Source organism: Stegastes partitus, unplaced genomic scaffold (genome assembly GCF_000690725.1).
Source record: "Stegastes partitus isolate 25-593 unplaced genomic scaffold, Stegastes_partitus-1.0.2 Scaffold637, whole genome shotgun sequence".
Classification (NCBI taxonomy): domain Eukaryota; kingdom Metazoa; phylum Chordata; class Actinopteri; family Pomacentridae; genus Stegastes; species Stegastes partitus.
Window position 1 is genome coordinate 172,362 of NW_007578368.1, and position 17,226 is coordinate 189,587.

At 43.6% G+C, this 17,226-nt stretch overlaps 1 protein-coding gene across 5 annotated transcripts in view; it reads left to right on the forward strand.

Annotated features, from left to right (window-relative positions):
• Positions 1 to 17,226, forward strand: part of raraa (retinoic acid receptor, alpha a) — a 155,383-nt gene that overhangs the window by 62,302 nt on the left and 75,855 nt on the right. For all 5 annotated transcript variants that reach the window (XM_008289795.1, XM_008289796.1, XM_008289797.1 and 2 more), the window contains one exon: positions 9,332 to 10,211. In XM_008289795.1, coding sequence (XP_008288017.1) covers positions 10,058 to 10,211 — 154 coding nt within the window. In that variant the 5' untranslated portion in view covers positions 9,332 to 10,057. The remainder of the gene's footprint in view (positions 1 to 9,331; positions 10,212 to 17,226) is intronic.

Genomic DNA, 17,226 nt, shown 5'->3' on the forward strand with positions numbered 1-17,226 from the left:
GCCTAATATGCATGAAAACACCACAGGACTTCCCCCCCATTTCATGGTTCCTAAGTTCTGATATTGATTATTAGAAAGCAATGTCAGCTGTGCATCACACAGCACACTTATATTTAGCAGAAGCTCTGAGCCCATGTTACCTGCTATCTATAGCGCCATAATCTGTCTACCTATACTGCCAGTGGCCTATTTTTACACCGACGTTCCTGGAAGTTGCTGGCGTTCCAGGGATTTAACTGTCTTCATCTGATACCCTTTATTTAAGGGGTGGGTTGGCGGGCAACTTTAGTTGTAGGTTTTACTGACTTTGGTTGACACAGTTTGAGAGTGTGTGTGTGTGTGTGTGTGTGTTTGCCTGGGTGTGCATCTGTCAAGGTTTGGTGTTTATGGGTCTGTATACATGCATGCAGGTGGGCAGATGGTGCAGTTCTGCACGGACAGCCACAGTCGCACTCATTTTGTGTGAAGAAAGCAGGTTACCATCTTACCCTGACACACACACACACACACACACACACACACACACACACACACGTACACATACACATACACGGCTCATCCCTGGGTTTATTTTTTGCAGGTGCAGTGCTTGCTGGCATTTGAGATAATTAAAGGCTGACCTTTCTGAGGTGAAGCAGAAATGTCACCCAGCCTGCTTCTCTGACAAGTGGATTCACCCCACAGGGGGCCTTGGCAAAACGGCTGAAGATTCTCACCACCCTGGATATGCACTTAGCACCCTTTAGCCTTCTTGCGCCACACTTTCTGACTGTCAGCGAGAAGTAGCTCCCACATCCTGCTCTCTCACCCACAGCGCATCGGCTTTCTGAGATTCTGATCATCTCAAGACTGCACTGGTGGAAGGAGCGCTGAGGTGGAAATATTGTCGGGTCAGATAGTTTGGAGAAGCGCTCCTCTTATATTTCACTTATATAAAAATGGTAAAGTAACGGCTGGAAAACTTAGCCAGTACACAGTTGAAAATCTGGGGATGAGATAAAATACAAACTGTCAGTAGCTGTTTCACTACTGTGAAGGCTCATGCACACCTACAATTTATTGCAGACAGCATGTAGGAGGTAAAAGAAGAGAGAACAACCACACACTGTCCTTTTTGGGCTAAACTTTATTCAAAACACAGAGTTTCATGCTGAGCAGGATTACTATTGAAACAACACATCATCAGCAGGGTATAATTACTGTCTAATCCCAGCTCATGTAACCTGTTTGTGGGAGAAAAATCCAACACTTGGCAAATTTTGGTTCACAATATGTTGTATTTTCAATTAAGTTCTAGTGCAATTGTTTTGTTTTTGTAAATCCTTCACCAAAGGCAAGAGTGGGTGACTTAAAACAGCATTCCGGCAATTTGGGTTGGTGGTTTGGCCAGAGCTAAAACTTGAGCGACTGTCTCGCTGTGTGTTTTTGCATGGAAAAGCCTCTCTCCATTTGCATTTACTGTTTGTGTGTCTGCGCACTTGTGATTAATGACAGCACAATGTCGTATCACTGCAGTTTTGTGCCATTTTAGCCTTTTTGCTGGCCTTTTGAAAGGGCTGGAGAGTGAGAAGAACTCAGGGTTTAGAGGGTTATTACAAGCAGGAATGTTCCTGGATCAAGTTTAAACCCAAGAAACTGCAGTTATTTGACACGGACTCACTGATACACCAACTGCATCTTTCTAGTCTGCTTGGAGGACACATTCCATACATGCACAGTAGATTGGCTTTTCTGTGTTTGGCGCGTGTGCACTGTGAATCTAATTAAAACAGTGCATGTAAGTTGGTGCTCTTGTAGCGTAGCATCTGCATCGTCACAGTTAATTAAAGCTTGTATGGACACCCAAACACAGACCTTCTGGTGACAAAGTTTGCATAACTTGGGCCCAAGCAACTCTTGTGTACTGCAAGAAAAAAGAAGTCTTTACATTCATCAGAGAACACTAATAAAGATATTTTAGATAGTTACTGTAGTGTCTCTCTGAGCCACTGGATTTTTCTAACTATGGTTCTATTTCAGTGTATCTTCATCATCATTTAGTAATCAGATAATTCCAGCTAAGGATGTGAAGGTAGTGACCTTCTGTGACTCCAAAGCTTCTCACTAGTCTACTGGGACCCTTTCTAGCTAAATAATTCACATCTATTAGCTGAAGTCCTGTACCAGTGACTTGTCAAAGTGTCCCCCTCTGCCCCCACCCCCCCCCCTCTCACCTCACCACACATGTGGTCGACTTTTTATGCAAAACCCCTCCCAGCTGAGCCGGTAATGTACAGTAAATGCAGTGTACTGTAAGACACTCCCTCAGGGTGCAACGATGACATGCATATGTGATTCAGGGCATGACTCGGGCACACATTAATGAGCACACACGCACGGGCTGCATGCGTGAGCGCACAAAACCGCGCTCTGACTCAGACACTTGTGGATGTATAAGCATGTGTTTGTCTTGTACATGTAGAAATGCATCACGTCACACACAACAATACACACAAACACTTTTAGCCGTGTGGTGTGTACATACTCGTGTGCGCGTTTGCTCCCACAGTATTCTCTCTCCCTTATGACGTATAGATCCACCCACGCTGCTGTTTCTCATAAAAATTTCAATGCATCGTGCTCGAGCAACTTCCATTATGTGTACCCCTGCAAAGCCGTACAGGTTTGACTCAGAGCCCACTCTGTGCTGTTAAAAGACCGACATCAACTTGGAGCTAGCAGCCTGTAGCCGTTCCTGTGGAGAGGTTTTTGTACAAATCTGTGTGGATTTCATGCTTTGGCCATTACAGGGAAATTGTTGGTGAATGGTAAATGGAGAAATCCAATGTCACTGTGGTGCAAATAGCAACGGCCGTTAAGTGTAAGTAACTACGAAGAAACGACTCTATAATTTAAACAGCAGGTGCAACATATCGGCCATATTCCAATGACATGCCTACAGGAAAGTAACACCATTCATAAAGAAGCAGGTGTCATATAACAACATGATAGCAATGGACCTGATACTGTGTTTATTGTTCTTCAATATTTGTTACCTCAGGCTGTTGTAAAGTGAACTACATCGCGCTCAGACTTCCCATAACGATCCGTTCACTGTACTGTGTTGGTATAGAATTGCAGAATGCAGTTAGAAGGAAATAACATTTGCTCAAAAAGCTCATTGACTGTAATGGCAGCTAACAGACTCGCATTAGATAGAGCCATCCTACACAATCACGCTTTGTGCAGAAGTCACATCACATGTGGATAATTCCACTGAACTCAATAGCATTAGCTACACACAACTGCTCAGAAAGATATAAAGCAGCAGCAGCAGCAGCGGCCATACGGCTAACTGGTCATCAGGGGAGATATAGATTATAGATTGATGTGTGCATGTGTTCATACCTGTGTGGGTGTTTGTTATCATGTCAAGATTTGCTTTTTCTTTTATTGACAACAACCGGTGTTTGTTTAACTTTCTGTCAGTGACCTCCTTGAACTTTGTTTGTGCATGCATAAACAGACACGTGTCTCCGTATGTCATGCGTTACATTTGCCATCCCTCGTGGCTGTTTGCTGCGCTGTTCGCCCGTCCACGCTGACCTCGCGCTGCCATTTGCTGCTTTTCCTGATTATTAATTCAGCGTTTGCTGTCCCAGCCAATTACAGTCACTCATGTCCCGTGACCTCTAACCCATCGCTCTCCCTGCCTGTTACATGCCAAACAGAGTTAAGAACAAGTGACCCACATAGTTTGTTTATCTTCGCTTCTGCGGCAAGTGATCACATACATTCCCTCAGGAGCTGCTCTCCATACGGCACCTTGCCTGTGTGCTTCTGAGTATTGTTAAAGTGAATTTGGCAGATATGGGCTAGGAATTCTTAGAAGATCTTTGAAAAGATGTACATTAATGGCTCGATTCCAGGCCCTGGGGTCCCTGTGCATTTCTGTTGGCTCCACTGTTGCATCACTGCGTAATCTTAGACCGCTGCACTCTATCCATGTCTGTTTTTACTCTACAGCGCTCCATGTTTCAGCTATATACTGCTGTGTGTGCAGTAAGCTGATGTGTGCATTAATTTTTTATGTGGCATACAGAAAGCTCACATACCCGTTTGTTACGCTTGTTTTCTTTTTATTTGTTGTCGTCTCCAGTGTTTGTGCTTGTAACACACGTATTTATATGAGACATGTCAGCCTTAGCAGCACTTGAGCAAATACACTGCACGATGAAGACCAGCAAGTGTGCAGCACACAACCGCTCCGTTTTTGTCTTATTCATATCAATGACCTTTCTGTGTCAGCCGTAGCATATAGCACACATACATCATGCGACGGGAGGCATCTGTCGCCGAGATTGGAGAGCACCCTGACAGAAGAACGGAGGAGAGATCATTGTGTGAAGAAAAAAAAGAGATGTGTGCATGAAGAGACAAGGAGTACATAGAACCGTCTGCGTCTGTTCCTGCTTGCAGTGTGCATATGCCGTGTGCACATATATGCATGAATGTGTGTGTGTTGCATGTTTACAGACTTGTGCAGGGATTTCAATCTAGGATGAGCTGTTTGTGAGAACGGTGATTGGTTTGTGTACATTGACAGGAAGGAGGATGTGGAGTGCGTGTCAGCAGCTGCACCCAGATTTTGTGTTATGTGTGCAGTTTTTTTTTTTTTACAGCAGATTATACAGTTGTGCCCTGAATCCTGGCATAGCAGTGTTTGTTTGATCTGTGGGTCTCAGATTGTGTGTGCGCGTGTGTTTTCTCCTAACCGCTGGCAGAGAGATTACACAGGTGCTCAGCTGCATTCTGCTTGTGTCCACACTGTTGAGGCTTGCGAGTGGGCACGCATGGATGAGTGCCGAAAGGACTACTGATTGGATAATGTGTTTGAAATGCTTCAGTTGCACCAATCAGACATTGTTTACATGCATCACAAAATGTTTTTCAGCTTGTAGCTTCCAACATGTGGGCCTCATTCATGAAACACTCGCATGAAAAGAATCTATACACAGAGCACAGACTGTTTTTTATTTTTTTTGTGGGGATTAATCAATAATTTTAGATTTAGGCAAGGAATGCGTTCATGAGACCATTTTTAACCTTCTGAACAGCAAAAAAATTCTGTAGTCACTGTTGACTCATGTTTCACTGAAGCATAAAGTCCTCCCCTGTATGGAAACAGCATAGTCATGGTTAGAAGTGGAGAGAACTCAAAAATGGGTAGCATGAGACAGCTACAAGTCCATAAATCATAAAAAAAAAACACCAACAAAAACCTGAAATTAACTTGTACAGTATTTTTCCAAGGATTCATCAGTGTTACCACGTTGTTTTCCAGTATAATGTTTTGCTACCTACATTTTTAATGTTTTCCAATATTTTCCCCCTATGTCTTCTATGCAAGCACAGTTTGCAGTTCAACCCTGAATATTGGACACACGACTATTGGTTGCAGCTGAGAATGGCTTTCCAGTTGCGCCAAGCGTCAGACTTTTGGTTATCTATTTAAAAAAATGGTGCAAATGGTTTCGTTTGTGGGGGTTTAAATTAAATAAGACGATTCTCTCAGTTTTTACAAATTGAAGGGTTGATTTTGGGGTTCAAAGGGTTAAACAGATACACATAAATTCCTATTATCACAAACTAACAGATAAAGCAAAGTTAATGTTGGGGAATGCAAGGTCTTTTAACTGTATTGTTACGTTTAACATTTTTATGTTTTAGTAATGTCTGCTGGAGCCTGAGAGGAGAAATAGTTCAGTTTATGGTATATGATCGATGACTTGTCGTTAATTGTGTCGCATCTAAAAAGGATGCTTTGTAAATTGATTACCTGAGCTTGATGCTTAAACAAGTCTGCATACTCAATCAAAAATCATGAACAGAGACTCTATCTGTTGGTCCTTTTAGACATACTGCAAATAAACAAGTGCTTGCGAGGGTTTGTCGATCTATTGTACGTGCATGGAACATGTCCTCCAAATGGATTTCAAGTGGGCTAGAAAGTAGCATAGAAAGAACAACAACACGTCCACGGTGTCTGCAGCTGTCTGCAGCTGTCCTTCTATGTATCTGCAAGGGAGCACAACCAAGCCCTTAGTCTGTTGCTATCCAGCGCAAAATATAAGCAAAACTGGCCGTTGTGCAGCTACTTAGTTTAGCCCTGTTTATTTACTGTGACACCAGCAAAAAGGAATTGGGCGTGTGTGCACCACAACAAAGTTGCTGCTGCTGTAAGTCCGTGAGTGTGAGATGCCGCTTATCATTCAGAGCGGCCTCTTACGGTGCCCACACTAGACTCTGTAATGATAACTGAGAAGGAAGTGGTCCATTTCCAGGCTGTAGGTCTCCCACTGTCCCAGTCAGCTGTAATTCCTCATTGAAACACTCTGTTCAGCGCATGTGGCCTCTGGGTATTACATTAAAATATATATGGCTTTACATCACTTTAGTGTGTATTTTTGACAATGCTGATGCATTTTACATTATCGCATTAGTGTGGAGTGTATCAAAGCCATGTTTTATAATGGTAATGGTTCTGTAGTCGTTTGTATTATGTAACCAGAAATAATATCTTAAGGCCATTGTTAGCATATACCTCTTAACTCTCTTTTGGATTAATAGGTGGCTGGTAAGGAAAGACACTTTAAGGCTTTAAAAGCAAATAAAACTATACCCAGCTCCCATGGGCTTTAAAAAAAAGTCTGTAAAAGCTTTTGAACTAATGCATGTGCCCCTTTCAGCTCACGTCCCCTGACCACCACACACCAGCTCGCCGACAGGGTGACGTGAGAGCACTTTGGCAATGAGCAAATAAAAAAAAAAAAAAGAAGACTGCTAATATTAGCCCTCTAAAATCAGCTCCATCTGATTAGGAGACATATCACTGCTCCACATACACTACTATGTATGCTCGCTCACACTGTCAGGCAGATGCACATTCTTCTAACAGTTTGGCAAGTCATCGTCCTGCTCTCTGGATGCAGTTACACGCTCACACGTCCTTGCATGCAACATTGCGTACTAACTGTAGATCCACAGCACGAAACGCATTTGTTTCACCACATATAAGATAATAATAAAATTGTAATGTGCCTACGTTTACTGGCCTAGTCTTTTCTATTGGCTTGTGTTCACGCCACATGAATCACAGCTTTCTTTTACTTAGCACATAAAAAGAGAATCAAGGGCTGCATAAGGACGATGGAGGGGCGTTGGTGGGCCTTCACTGAAGAGACTGGAGCTCAGGTTTCATGTTGGACCACACTTTTTCATATATTCCTATTTATTAATATTATTTTGTATTATTGATGTTATTATTATATTATTATTATTATTATTTTGGTGTGAGACAGGTTGCACAATATGACAACGCAAATGTGCAAGAGGATTTCACACTTTTGAAGATGTTACAAAATTTTCCATCTTACCAGATCAGACAGTGAGGAGAGGTGTGATGCAGCATCATTTAAAACAGTGCTCGTCTCCAGTGCAGTTAAGATGTGGCCCTGTTTTTAGCCCCCTCAGTTTTTACACCTGCACCTCTGTGGAAACAGTACCAACTGTGTTACCAACTCAACTCAAACATGTCCTCTGTTTATTTTACAAAAATTTAAATGACCCGTTCTTAACATTTACAGCATTTTTTCCAAAATAGTGTAACCAGTACTTCCTAATATTTTACTAAAAACATCATCAATTAGTGTCCATACTTGTCTCCTGTCAGCTCCGTGTAAACCGAGCTTGCAGTTGAGCCAAAATTCCCTGAATTTTTGTTCCTTGACTGTTGGTCACAGCTTAGCCAGCAACGGCTTCACAGTTGCAGCAACAAGAGCAGAAATGTTTGCGTTCTACAGAATCCGGTTTATGTTTTTGTCAAATCTTCATATGCAGAATGTAAAACAAAGACGCTATAGTGCAGTATCTCAGTGTTAAGCTGAGTTTGGGTTAAATTTTCATTTTCTTTTCACTTCACAGATGAGTAGCTCAAGGACAGTCGGAAAATTGGAAATCAAATTGTTCTGCTTTTACAGTGTCTAGCCTTGATAATGGGTGTATTTTTGGGAATTTAGCAGATAGCAGGCCAGTCAAACTCGCCGGCGGGTGCTTGGGGTTCACAGGGTTAAAGAACAGTTTCCACAGTATTTTCTACACATCATAACACATGTCAAGTAGCTCCAGTAAAGATGGTAGCAGCTGTTTTACAACATTGCCGTGTGAACCTATGCAGAGCATCATTAAATATACCAAGTGGGGAAATAAAATAAGTGGCACAGTGGGTCAAGAAAGGGAATATAGACTATCTAAACCAAAGATGTTTTGCTGTCACCTGATGGCCAAACGTTCACTGAAACCTTTAATGTGGTTTTACCTGAAACGTGTCACCCATCTGCACATGGCTACTTGCCACCAGTGCGCCCCTCTCACCGGTCATATCCTCATGCTTTATGTACTTCATACAAGTGGAAGCAGGCACACAAACGTGTCTGACTTGACCCCTCTCGCTTTACAAGAGTTCATCCATGATGTCCTGGTGTGATTCATGCTAGAGTGCCACATTCCTGAACAAAACTGCTCATGCAAAGACATATTCCTCGTGTTTTTTCAGCGAGATCTGTGTATGTGTGTGTGTGTGTGTGTTTCAGTGCTTCTTAGTTTTACTGCTGTGCATTACATCCACTGACTCATAAAAAGGTCAGTGCAGCAAAAAAAAGTTTTGCTCATGTTATGACAAGCTGTTTTGAAGAAATAGCTCCTCTCATGCGCTTGTATATATTGTGATGCTAATGTAGCGTTTTATGATAATTGTGTTCTCTTTGTGTATCGTTGTCAGTGCCCTTGTGTCTCCTCCTTTGCTTTCTGTGGTGATTACAGGTCTGTTTGTTCACGTCTTGCTCTTAATTTGGAAGTAAACTCGGCTGCAGAAATCTCTAGCGGTTCCCAGAACGGTGCCTTGGGTCTCACCTCTGGCTTCTGCAACTGGTGTAATTAGCAAAGTTTTCTTTAGCGCCGCTCTCTCCATTTATGTTTTGGCTCGCCTCCCACAGTATTTGTAGTCTGTCACTGTTAATGAGCGTGTATACGAGCACACAAAGCTGTGAGGAGACATCACACACCCACTGCTCTCTTCGCAATTTTAACACTCCATTAGATAATTAAGGCGGATGGGGTGTTTTTGTATCATTTCAGATGAGACATTACCATTAATTAGTGTCAAAAGAAAAGAACTGTTTTGCTCAAGCAGTTAAGTACAAAGGGAAGTGATCTCTTTACCTTGTCACTGAAGCACTAAATGATCTCTCTCTATATCTCCCTCTCTCTCTCTGTTTTTTTTTCTCTTTCATAGGCAGAGGCTTAGCAACTGCAAAGAGGGGGCCCGTCCAAGGAGAAGAGCTTTTTTTTCCTGGCATCATGTGATCTGCGCTTTCCCTAGGAGTGCTCCGCAGTGGAAGAGTGAACCTACGCACTTGTGAAAGCATCACAACCACTAGCACCCCTATCACCACTATCGCCGCTCCTGACTGCTGCCATCAAAGCCACCTCTTCTTGACTCAACTTGCCTCCTGTCTCTTTCTCTCTCTCTGTCTCTCTCTCCCCCTTCATCTGGAAGATAAGGAATGGCCGTGCTGCTTTCGTGCCTTTCCAACGCCTCGCGCAAATAAGGCCTTTTAGCTTCTTTCACAATACCAGAGAAAGGAGGGATAAAACACTCCGCAGTCCCCTTTATACTTCTGCTCGGTGCCTCTTTTTTTTTTTTATCTTTGTGTCCTTAGTAACTCAAGCCTCAACAAACACATTCACTAAACCAACAGGATTTTTATTTTTTTGTGCTGGTGACATCTACAGCAACTTCAAGCGTGAGGGGAATTTTTTTATTTTATTTCTTTTTTTTTTTTTTTTTTTACGAACTTTGCCTGGCAGTGTTTTGGAATATCTATTGGAGCATTCCCTATGGGGGATTAAACCGTCACAGGAATCCATACTGACTCCTCGTTGGCTCTGTCTTGTTAAGGAGTTTTTTTTTTTTCCCCCATTGAGGTCTGTTCTTGACTGGAGGTGGACTTGAGCCGTCATGGCTGGGAAGGGTAACCCGGTGCCGGGGCCCCACCTCAACGGCTTCCCCATGCCCACCTACTCCTACTTCTTCCCGCACATGTTGGGAAGCCTGTCGCCTCCAGCGCTGCCAGGGCTGCCCATCAGCGGCTACAGCACCCCCTCTCCAGCCAGTAAGTCAACTTTTCCCCCCCTTTTTTTTTTTGCTTGCTCTGTGCCGGTTGGAGTTTCAGATGTTTCCGACTGCACTGTGCTCTGGCTATTGAGTGACAGGAGGTTGGGAGGAAGATTTACTTTCCTTTGTGTGTGTCCTGGTTTACCTGTGCGGCTGCAGCACACGGTTTCCTGTTCAGCTCCCCTGCTGTGTGTGTGTGTGTGTGTGTGTGTGTACATATGCTTATGCCTGCGAGTCTGCTGGTAAAAGAACACTTTCATCTCATCCTGTTTAGATCATTCCTGTTTGAAAGATGTGTGTGTTGGTAAACAGAGAGAGGCAGCCACACACACACTCACACCCACCCACACACACACACACACACACACACCCACATAGCCTCCAGCGCTGTCCTTAATTTACAAACCCACACGCATACACACAAGGAAACGTCAGCGTAGATCACAAGGAAATGAGGCAGGACAGCCAGAAAGCGGCATTGTTTATTTGGGGAACACAAATTTGGCAAGTGTTCCTAAAATAAATCTCACAAATACTATCATTGTAGCCAACGTTCATGCTACAACTCTTTTATACAATCCGTCAGGAGCTTCAGGACTGACTCACAAAGTCGCTTATTTAAGTCAAACTAAGTGAAAAGTACTTTTTCTGCGAGGAAATAAAGAAGTTCTGTGGCACAGCCGAAAGTGGAGCCGACGTCCATATTTTTCACAGACGCATTGTTTTGAATTTCAGTTCATTATGCCAAATGTTTGTCAGCGTTTTCAGACAACGGCGGCATCAGATTGATATCTATTTGAGTTGCACTGCTGACTTAAATAAGCCCTCTTATGTATTTATTATGTTAAAGTTTCCACTTTAACTCTACAGTTTTGCCCTTTAATGTGTAGACGTTCATCCCTTTCACTCACATTCAGTCTGTCAAAGTTAAACCAACCAACATCACATGGTAATTCAATTAATTTACATGAATTAACTAATCTGTGAAATCATTAGATACAAAAGTAGTTGCTGTGCACAAGACAAACAAACAGCAAAGATGGATCCTTTAGTCAAGCAACACTGTCACCATGTATTCACTCCCTTTTGTGCTTTAAAGTTCAGTCCAGTCGTGTATTCAGTCAGTCTCTGAGTCTCACAACAGACTAACGAGCATCGACAAACAGCAGCACAAGTATGAACCGAAGCGGCGATGTCTGTGTGTGTTGGTGTGGGGCGGCCTGGCCTCGCTCTCACAGGTTCAGAGGGGGTCAGCGTATTGACTTTCTATCTGCTGGAGTTTGCGTTGGCAGTCAGCGTGGAGGGAAGTGAAGAACAGTTAGTGCCCAACCCAGTCACTCCCACTTCCCCAATACCAAATACCCCACCTCACTCACAAAGACTGGAGCTCCTGTCAAATTCCTCTTTTTTACACAGTTGCAAGCGTGCGTGTCTGTGTGCGTGTCTGTGTGTGTGTGTCTCTGTGTGCGTGTCCACTCTCCCTGTGTTTGCCATGTGGGGCGGCAGGATTTCTTCCCTTTTGCCTGGACAAACATTTCCTGTCTGTAAACACTGGAGAGCCAGGGACACCACAGTTTCCTGACGTGCACGAGCGCACATTCGCACTTGCACACATGCACAACATAAACACAATCTTTGCCCTTCATGCTGGCTCACTTTCTCTGACTCCTGCTCCTTCTCGCATGCAGATAACTGCAGGCGTAATTCACACATGCACACACACACACACACACACAGCAACAGAAACAAACGTCTCCTACCAGTATGCTCACTCACACTGTAACACACCACCCTCACCCCTTTCTCTCCCACCTCCTCTCCCCCCCGTTCTCTGGCAGATCATTTCTCTCTCCCTTCTTCTTTTCTCTCACACACACACACACACCAGCTAAGCTCCTATTCAGCGCTGAGCGGTGAGGAAGGAGAGGAAGGAGAGGGAATGCTGAGGGAGGGGGAGAGACGGTTTGTTTGGAGCTCGAGCTGGGGGATTTACAGAATGTTAGATTGGAGGCAAGAGAGCCGAGCGCTGTCCTTGATGGATTTCAAACATGGCAGAGCTTCCAGTGCAGGCTAAACGCACAGGACTGTACGTGTGTTGCTCACGCTGAGTGAATAATGGAGCAGTTCCTTGTGATCTTACCGTCGTCCACGAGGATGTTCCGTCCTTCTTATCATTTTTAATGGCTTGTTTTTGTAATATAAAATTGTTACACGAAGTCGAACGTAAATATGATTCACATCTTTGTTATGCTCACAGCTGGGACTGAATGACAGTGTGTATCTTTTTATATCTCTTTTAAATGAATCATATCTTGTATTAGGATTGTCTGTAGACATGAATTAAGGTTTCCAGCACTTGTGGTGTCATGAATTTCCACAGAAATCCACAGAAAATATCTCCTTGTAGCACTGGGTAGTACAAAATTCAAACCTTTTACTGCTTGTGTATCAGAAACTGGTTGTTGCTTATTGATTGGAGAAGTGTTGCATTTAGATTCTCACCACCTGATTCAATTCAAAGTGTGTAAATGAACATGTGTATTTGTTTATTGTTGTTGTACAGGAATGCAGTCTAATTGTATGTAATGCAGGTTTGAGCTGCAAAATCTAATAGAAAACCAATTTCAGCTGAAGTAAAGCTGACGTTCGAACGCCTTTTTGATTCTTTTCAAAGTCATTTTTGGTCACACATCTGTCTGAACTGCTGCACTGCAGTAACTGAGCGGAGACTGGAGGCTTCTCTGTGCACAGCCGCCTGCTCAGCATCTGCTGTAGCCTGCACGTGAGGCGTTTAGGGAGCAGTGGGAAATTGTAGCGTCTGTCGATAAGCAAATGTTTAGCAAGTCAAGTGATGTGGGTCCTGTTTGATTCATATTTTGCTTCTAGGGAGAGTCACTGAACTCTTTTGATCAATATTTTGATCGAAATATTTATACATTAACAAGGTTGTAGCTCAGCATGGAAGTGAAAGCAGCGCTGTATTTAAAGTGATGTGAAGTTGCAATCAAAATATTTTGTCCCTACAATTATTGAATATTTATGATAAATAATCACGATCTCAGTATTGATTGCAGTAATCCTGGCTGCCATTTTGGCTATTATCATGCAGCCCTGAAGTATAAACTGCAGATGTAGAATAAATAAATAAATAAAAACATGCGGTTGCAAGTTGGCTAAGTGGCTAATCTTGAGTAAAGAATGATGAAGCGAGGTCTTGCTATTTAATTTCAATGCTAAACTCGTTTGCCATCAAACTCCTGTTAGGTAGACCTTCTCTTTTGTCTGTCTCCTCTTCTCTCTGGTCTCTCTCCTCTGTTCAGACTCCTCCTCTGCCCCTTTCTCAAAGCTGTCCAGCTCCTCTGCCTCAGCCTCCTTTAGCAAACCACAATAGACCAATTATTTGGACCAAGCAGAGCAGAAGGGTTAATCTAGGCCTGCAACCCAACTCTCTCTCCCTCTCTCTCTGTCTCTCTCTCTGTCTTCAGCTCCAGCCTCCTGGGTTATGTCTTCACATCACATTATCTGAAAATCATCAGGTTGGGTTACGCACCGGAGCAGATCAGTTGCAGATATTGATATTACATTTATTGCCTGCAGCTTTATTAGTTAGCTGAATGTTATCACTATGGATTGATCACGCCAGCAAACATGCACGCCGCTGTATCGAACACAGCCAAACATCCGCATCCAGCAAACACGCACGCTCGAGCCTCGACGTGCACAACTGTCATTAGTGTTTTCGATTAAATCCTTCACACCATGCAGCTTTATGAATATGGAAGTATCTGGCAATAACACCCCAACTATTGATCCTGTTATTATCATTAAAGCCTTCTGCTGTCTGTCACCAGCCCCAACACTGTGCTATTACATTAGCACAGTGTTAAGAGGGATCATAATGAATGGAGCCAGCTTGTTACCTGCTGCCACGGCTTACTAATTTGCTTTTCCCCACAGAGCGCTCTTGTTTCCGCAGCCGCAGTAATTGCTTGGTACACGAGCCTTTCCTATCTCCTTTGACTTATTAGAGGGCAAAATGGCATTTATGAATGCACTTCTGGGCCAGTAGGAGAAATATGAAAGGATATTTTCAGACCTCAAGGAAGGTTGTGTTGTGTTGTGTGTGTATACGTGTGTGTGTGTGTGTTACCTATCCCATTAGGCAGCCCATGGTGAAATATACTGACCACGAGTAAATATGGATATGGTAATGTTGGGCAGAGTGTGTTTGTGAGGGTGTGTGTGTGTGTTTGTGTGCTGGTTTCTGGACAGACAGGTGGTTCCTCTCTGCCCCGGTGGTCTGCAGGAATCAAGGGGGCATGTCAGTACACTCCATGGGTGGCTAAAACGCACACGCGGACACACACACACTCTCACATACACGAGGCTTGTGTGGCAGGGATAAGGATAATGACAGTGAGAAGCACTTGTGCTGTGCTACCCTTTGGCAGCGAGCCAGAGTGTGTGTAGATACCATGCAAACATGCATGCTATTGACTGAAGCACCTTTTCTATCAAGCTACCCAGTGCCAGCCATTTAACTACTTCAGAAAGTCACACACAGAAGCCATTCCTCTGGGGGACTGGTTGTCATTATTGGAAAGTCATTTGAGGGGTGCCGATACTCTGATGGCGAGGACGCAGGCTTATTAAACATGGTGTGTAAAACACATCCAGCATGGCAGCATAGCACTCATTCACCCCAGCTTAATGACCTTGTTAATTAACTGCTTAGCACTGGGAGGCTGAAAAATGAGCACAAGGACTGTCCTATTCTTCAGTTTTCAAAGAAGCAATTGTCCCTGATGCTACTTTCGGGTCCTTGGCACATTGCAGGTACTTAAGAGGTTTGTCCCTTAGCATTGAATCAGATTGTACGATAGCGGATTTCTAAAGATTCTATGCGCTGCAGACATCATGTCATTCATTCACATTTCTCAATTGTAACAAATCGAACCAATGCATTTTATTTTGCCCGTCTTCTTTTTAAACACAGACATATGACTGTTATTTCACTGCAAAACTTCGCTTTCACTAAAGAAGGCAGAGCATTGTTTGTACTTTTACGGGCCTCGTTAACACTTGAGTGCAGCCGTTAATACCAGGAAATAACATTTAATTCAAGATGTAGATAAAAAGAGCGACAAGACGATATGATTTAAAAACATGGTTACTTCATTTTCAGTGTTGTCAAGCAGCTGTTGTCATGGAAAGCAACAATCTTGCTTCACAAAAGCGTTACTGTTGGCCTATTCTTCATAAACTTGGAACCCATTCAGTGCTGTTTATAGAATCGAAACCTGAAAACTCTGATCCTTCACCTTGACCTCTTTGCCCTTCGTGGTACGTTTCCACAGGGGTTTTTTTTTTTGGATGTGAAGTGACGCGCCTCTTCCCAGCATTGGATGCTTGATGTTCGTTTCACTAGGCGACAAGGAAAACATACAGCCTCCTACAACTGTGCTCCAAAACATTGGCTGCACCTGATTGGACCGACGCTTCCACTCCTGGGCCATCTCTTCCCGGATTTCAAACCGGACCAACATGACGACTCAGTTGGAAACTTTCCCTTCTGTTACACAAGTAGTTCACTGAAATGTGCTTGAAGGTGGAACTAAGTCAGAATTCACCTTGTGTGGACACTGAAAACATAATGCACTCTGTAGAGGCTAATAGCACATTGGTAACCCCAAATCCCAACGTCAGACTTCAAACAGTCCTTGAACTCATCATAATCAAATCATGTCTCATTTAAAAGATTGCTAAAAATAAAGCCTGACCAGATTACCGCTATACTAGTCTAACTTACACTGGACTACCACTCAGTGCTGCCATAATCAACACTTACAGCTAAAAATGACTGTAAATAAAAAAAGATATGTGGAAGCTTCAGTAAACAAAGCTACACCAATGCCTACTGTGTGCTTCTCCTTGAAGGCTTATTGTGTTTGGGAATTTACTGATCGGGAGTGGCCTCACAGGGGATTTCATCGTGGACCTAAGTGTGCATTTGGATGTTGTTTCTTGGGATAGCAGGGACACAGCCCAAGCCTGGGAGAGCAAATAGTGAAACGTATGGATGCGTGTTACCTGAGGAAACATTAGTAAAGATGGACAGAATGGACTCCTTGAAAACCAGGGGACAAAACCAGAGCGATGCAAGCCTCCTATGCAGATGTGACAGAAGTGAGAGCCCCAGGCGCACACACAGACACACACAGTGGCTTTGGCAGCGCCCATGTCCTGTGTAATCATCATGTGCCAAAACACTGGCAAGCTCTGCCAACAGGGGCTCCCTCAAGAAAACCCATCACCCCCTCAATTGGCCCTCTGGCCTTCCCTTACATCCCTCTTTTCTTACTCCCCTTTTTTCTGGCTTCTGCTCATCTCTTGTTTTCTCCCCTCATTTCTCAAGCTCCATTTTTTCCCCCTTCTCTGTACATCACACCTTTCTACACTCATCTTTCTTTCATCATACCTGCACACTTCCTCATTCCCCACCTCTCCGTCTCTCTCTCTCTCTCATTCTCTGCTGTCCCCTTTCTTCTCACCCTCCCTTTCTCCACCTTAGGACTTGACAGAGCTATCATTACCATGCCACCTATTTACTCGCAGCCTGTTATTTTCCATTTGCTTTGAGGGGACCCAGGGCCAAATCCCTGCCCACAATACTTGATCCTAGCCACAGGATTTATCCCCGAGTGGCTTGGCAAGTGTGGTCCACTCCCCTAAAGCCCCCCCTTTTCTTTCTTTTTCTCCTCATCTCTCCTTTTTTTTTTTCTTTTTCTATCGCTTGCTCTCACATTCTGTCTTTCTTTCTACAGGTTTTTTTTTTTCCCCTCCCATGGTCGCTTATGCAAATACAGACCCTCCTTTTCAAAGAGCTGTCTACCCATAATCCGATGGATGGCTCCATTTTCAGAGTGCTGCACACACACATCCAGACACACATTTGTGCGTACAGAAAGCATCACGCACTCTATTAGGAATACAAGGACACATGCTATCTCCCA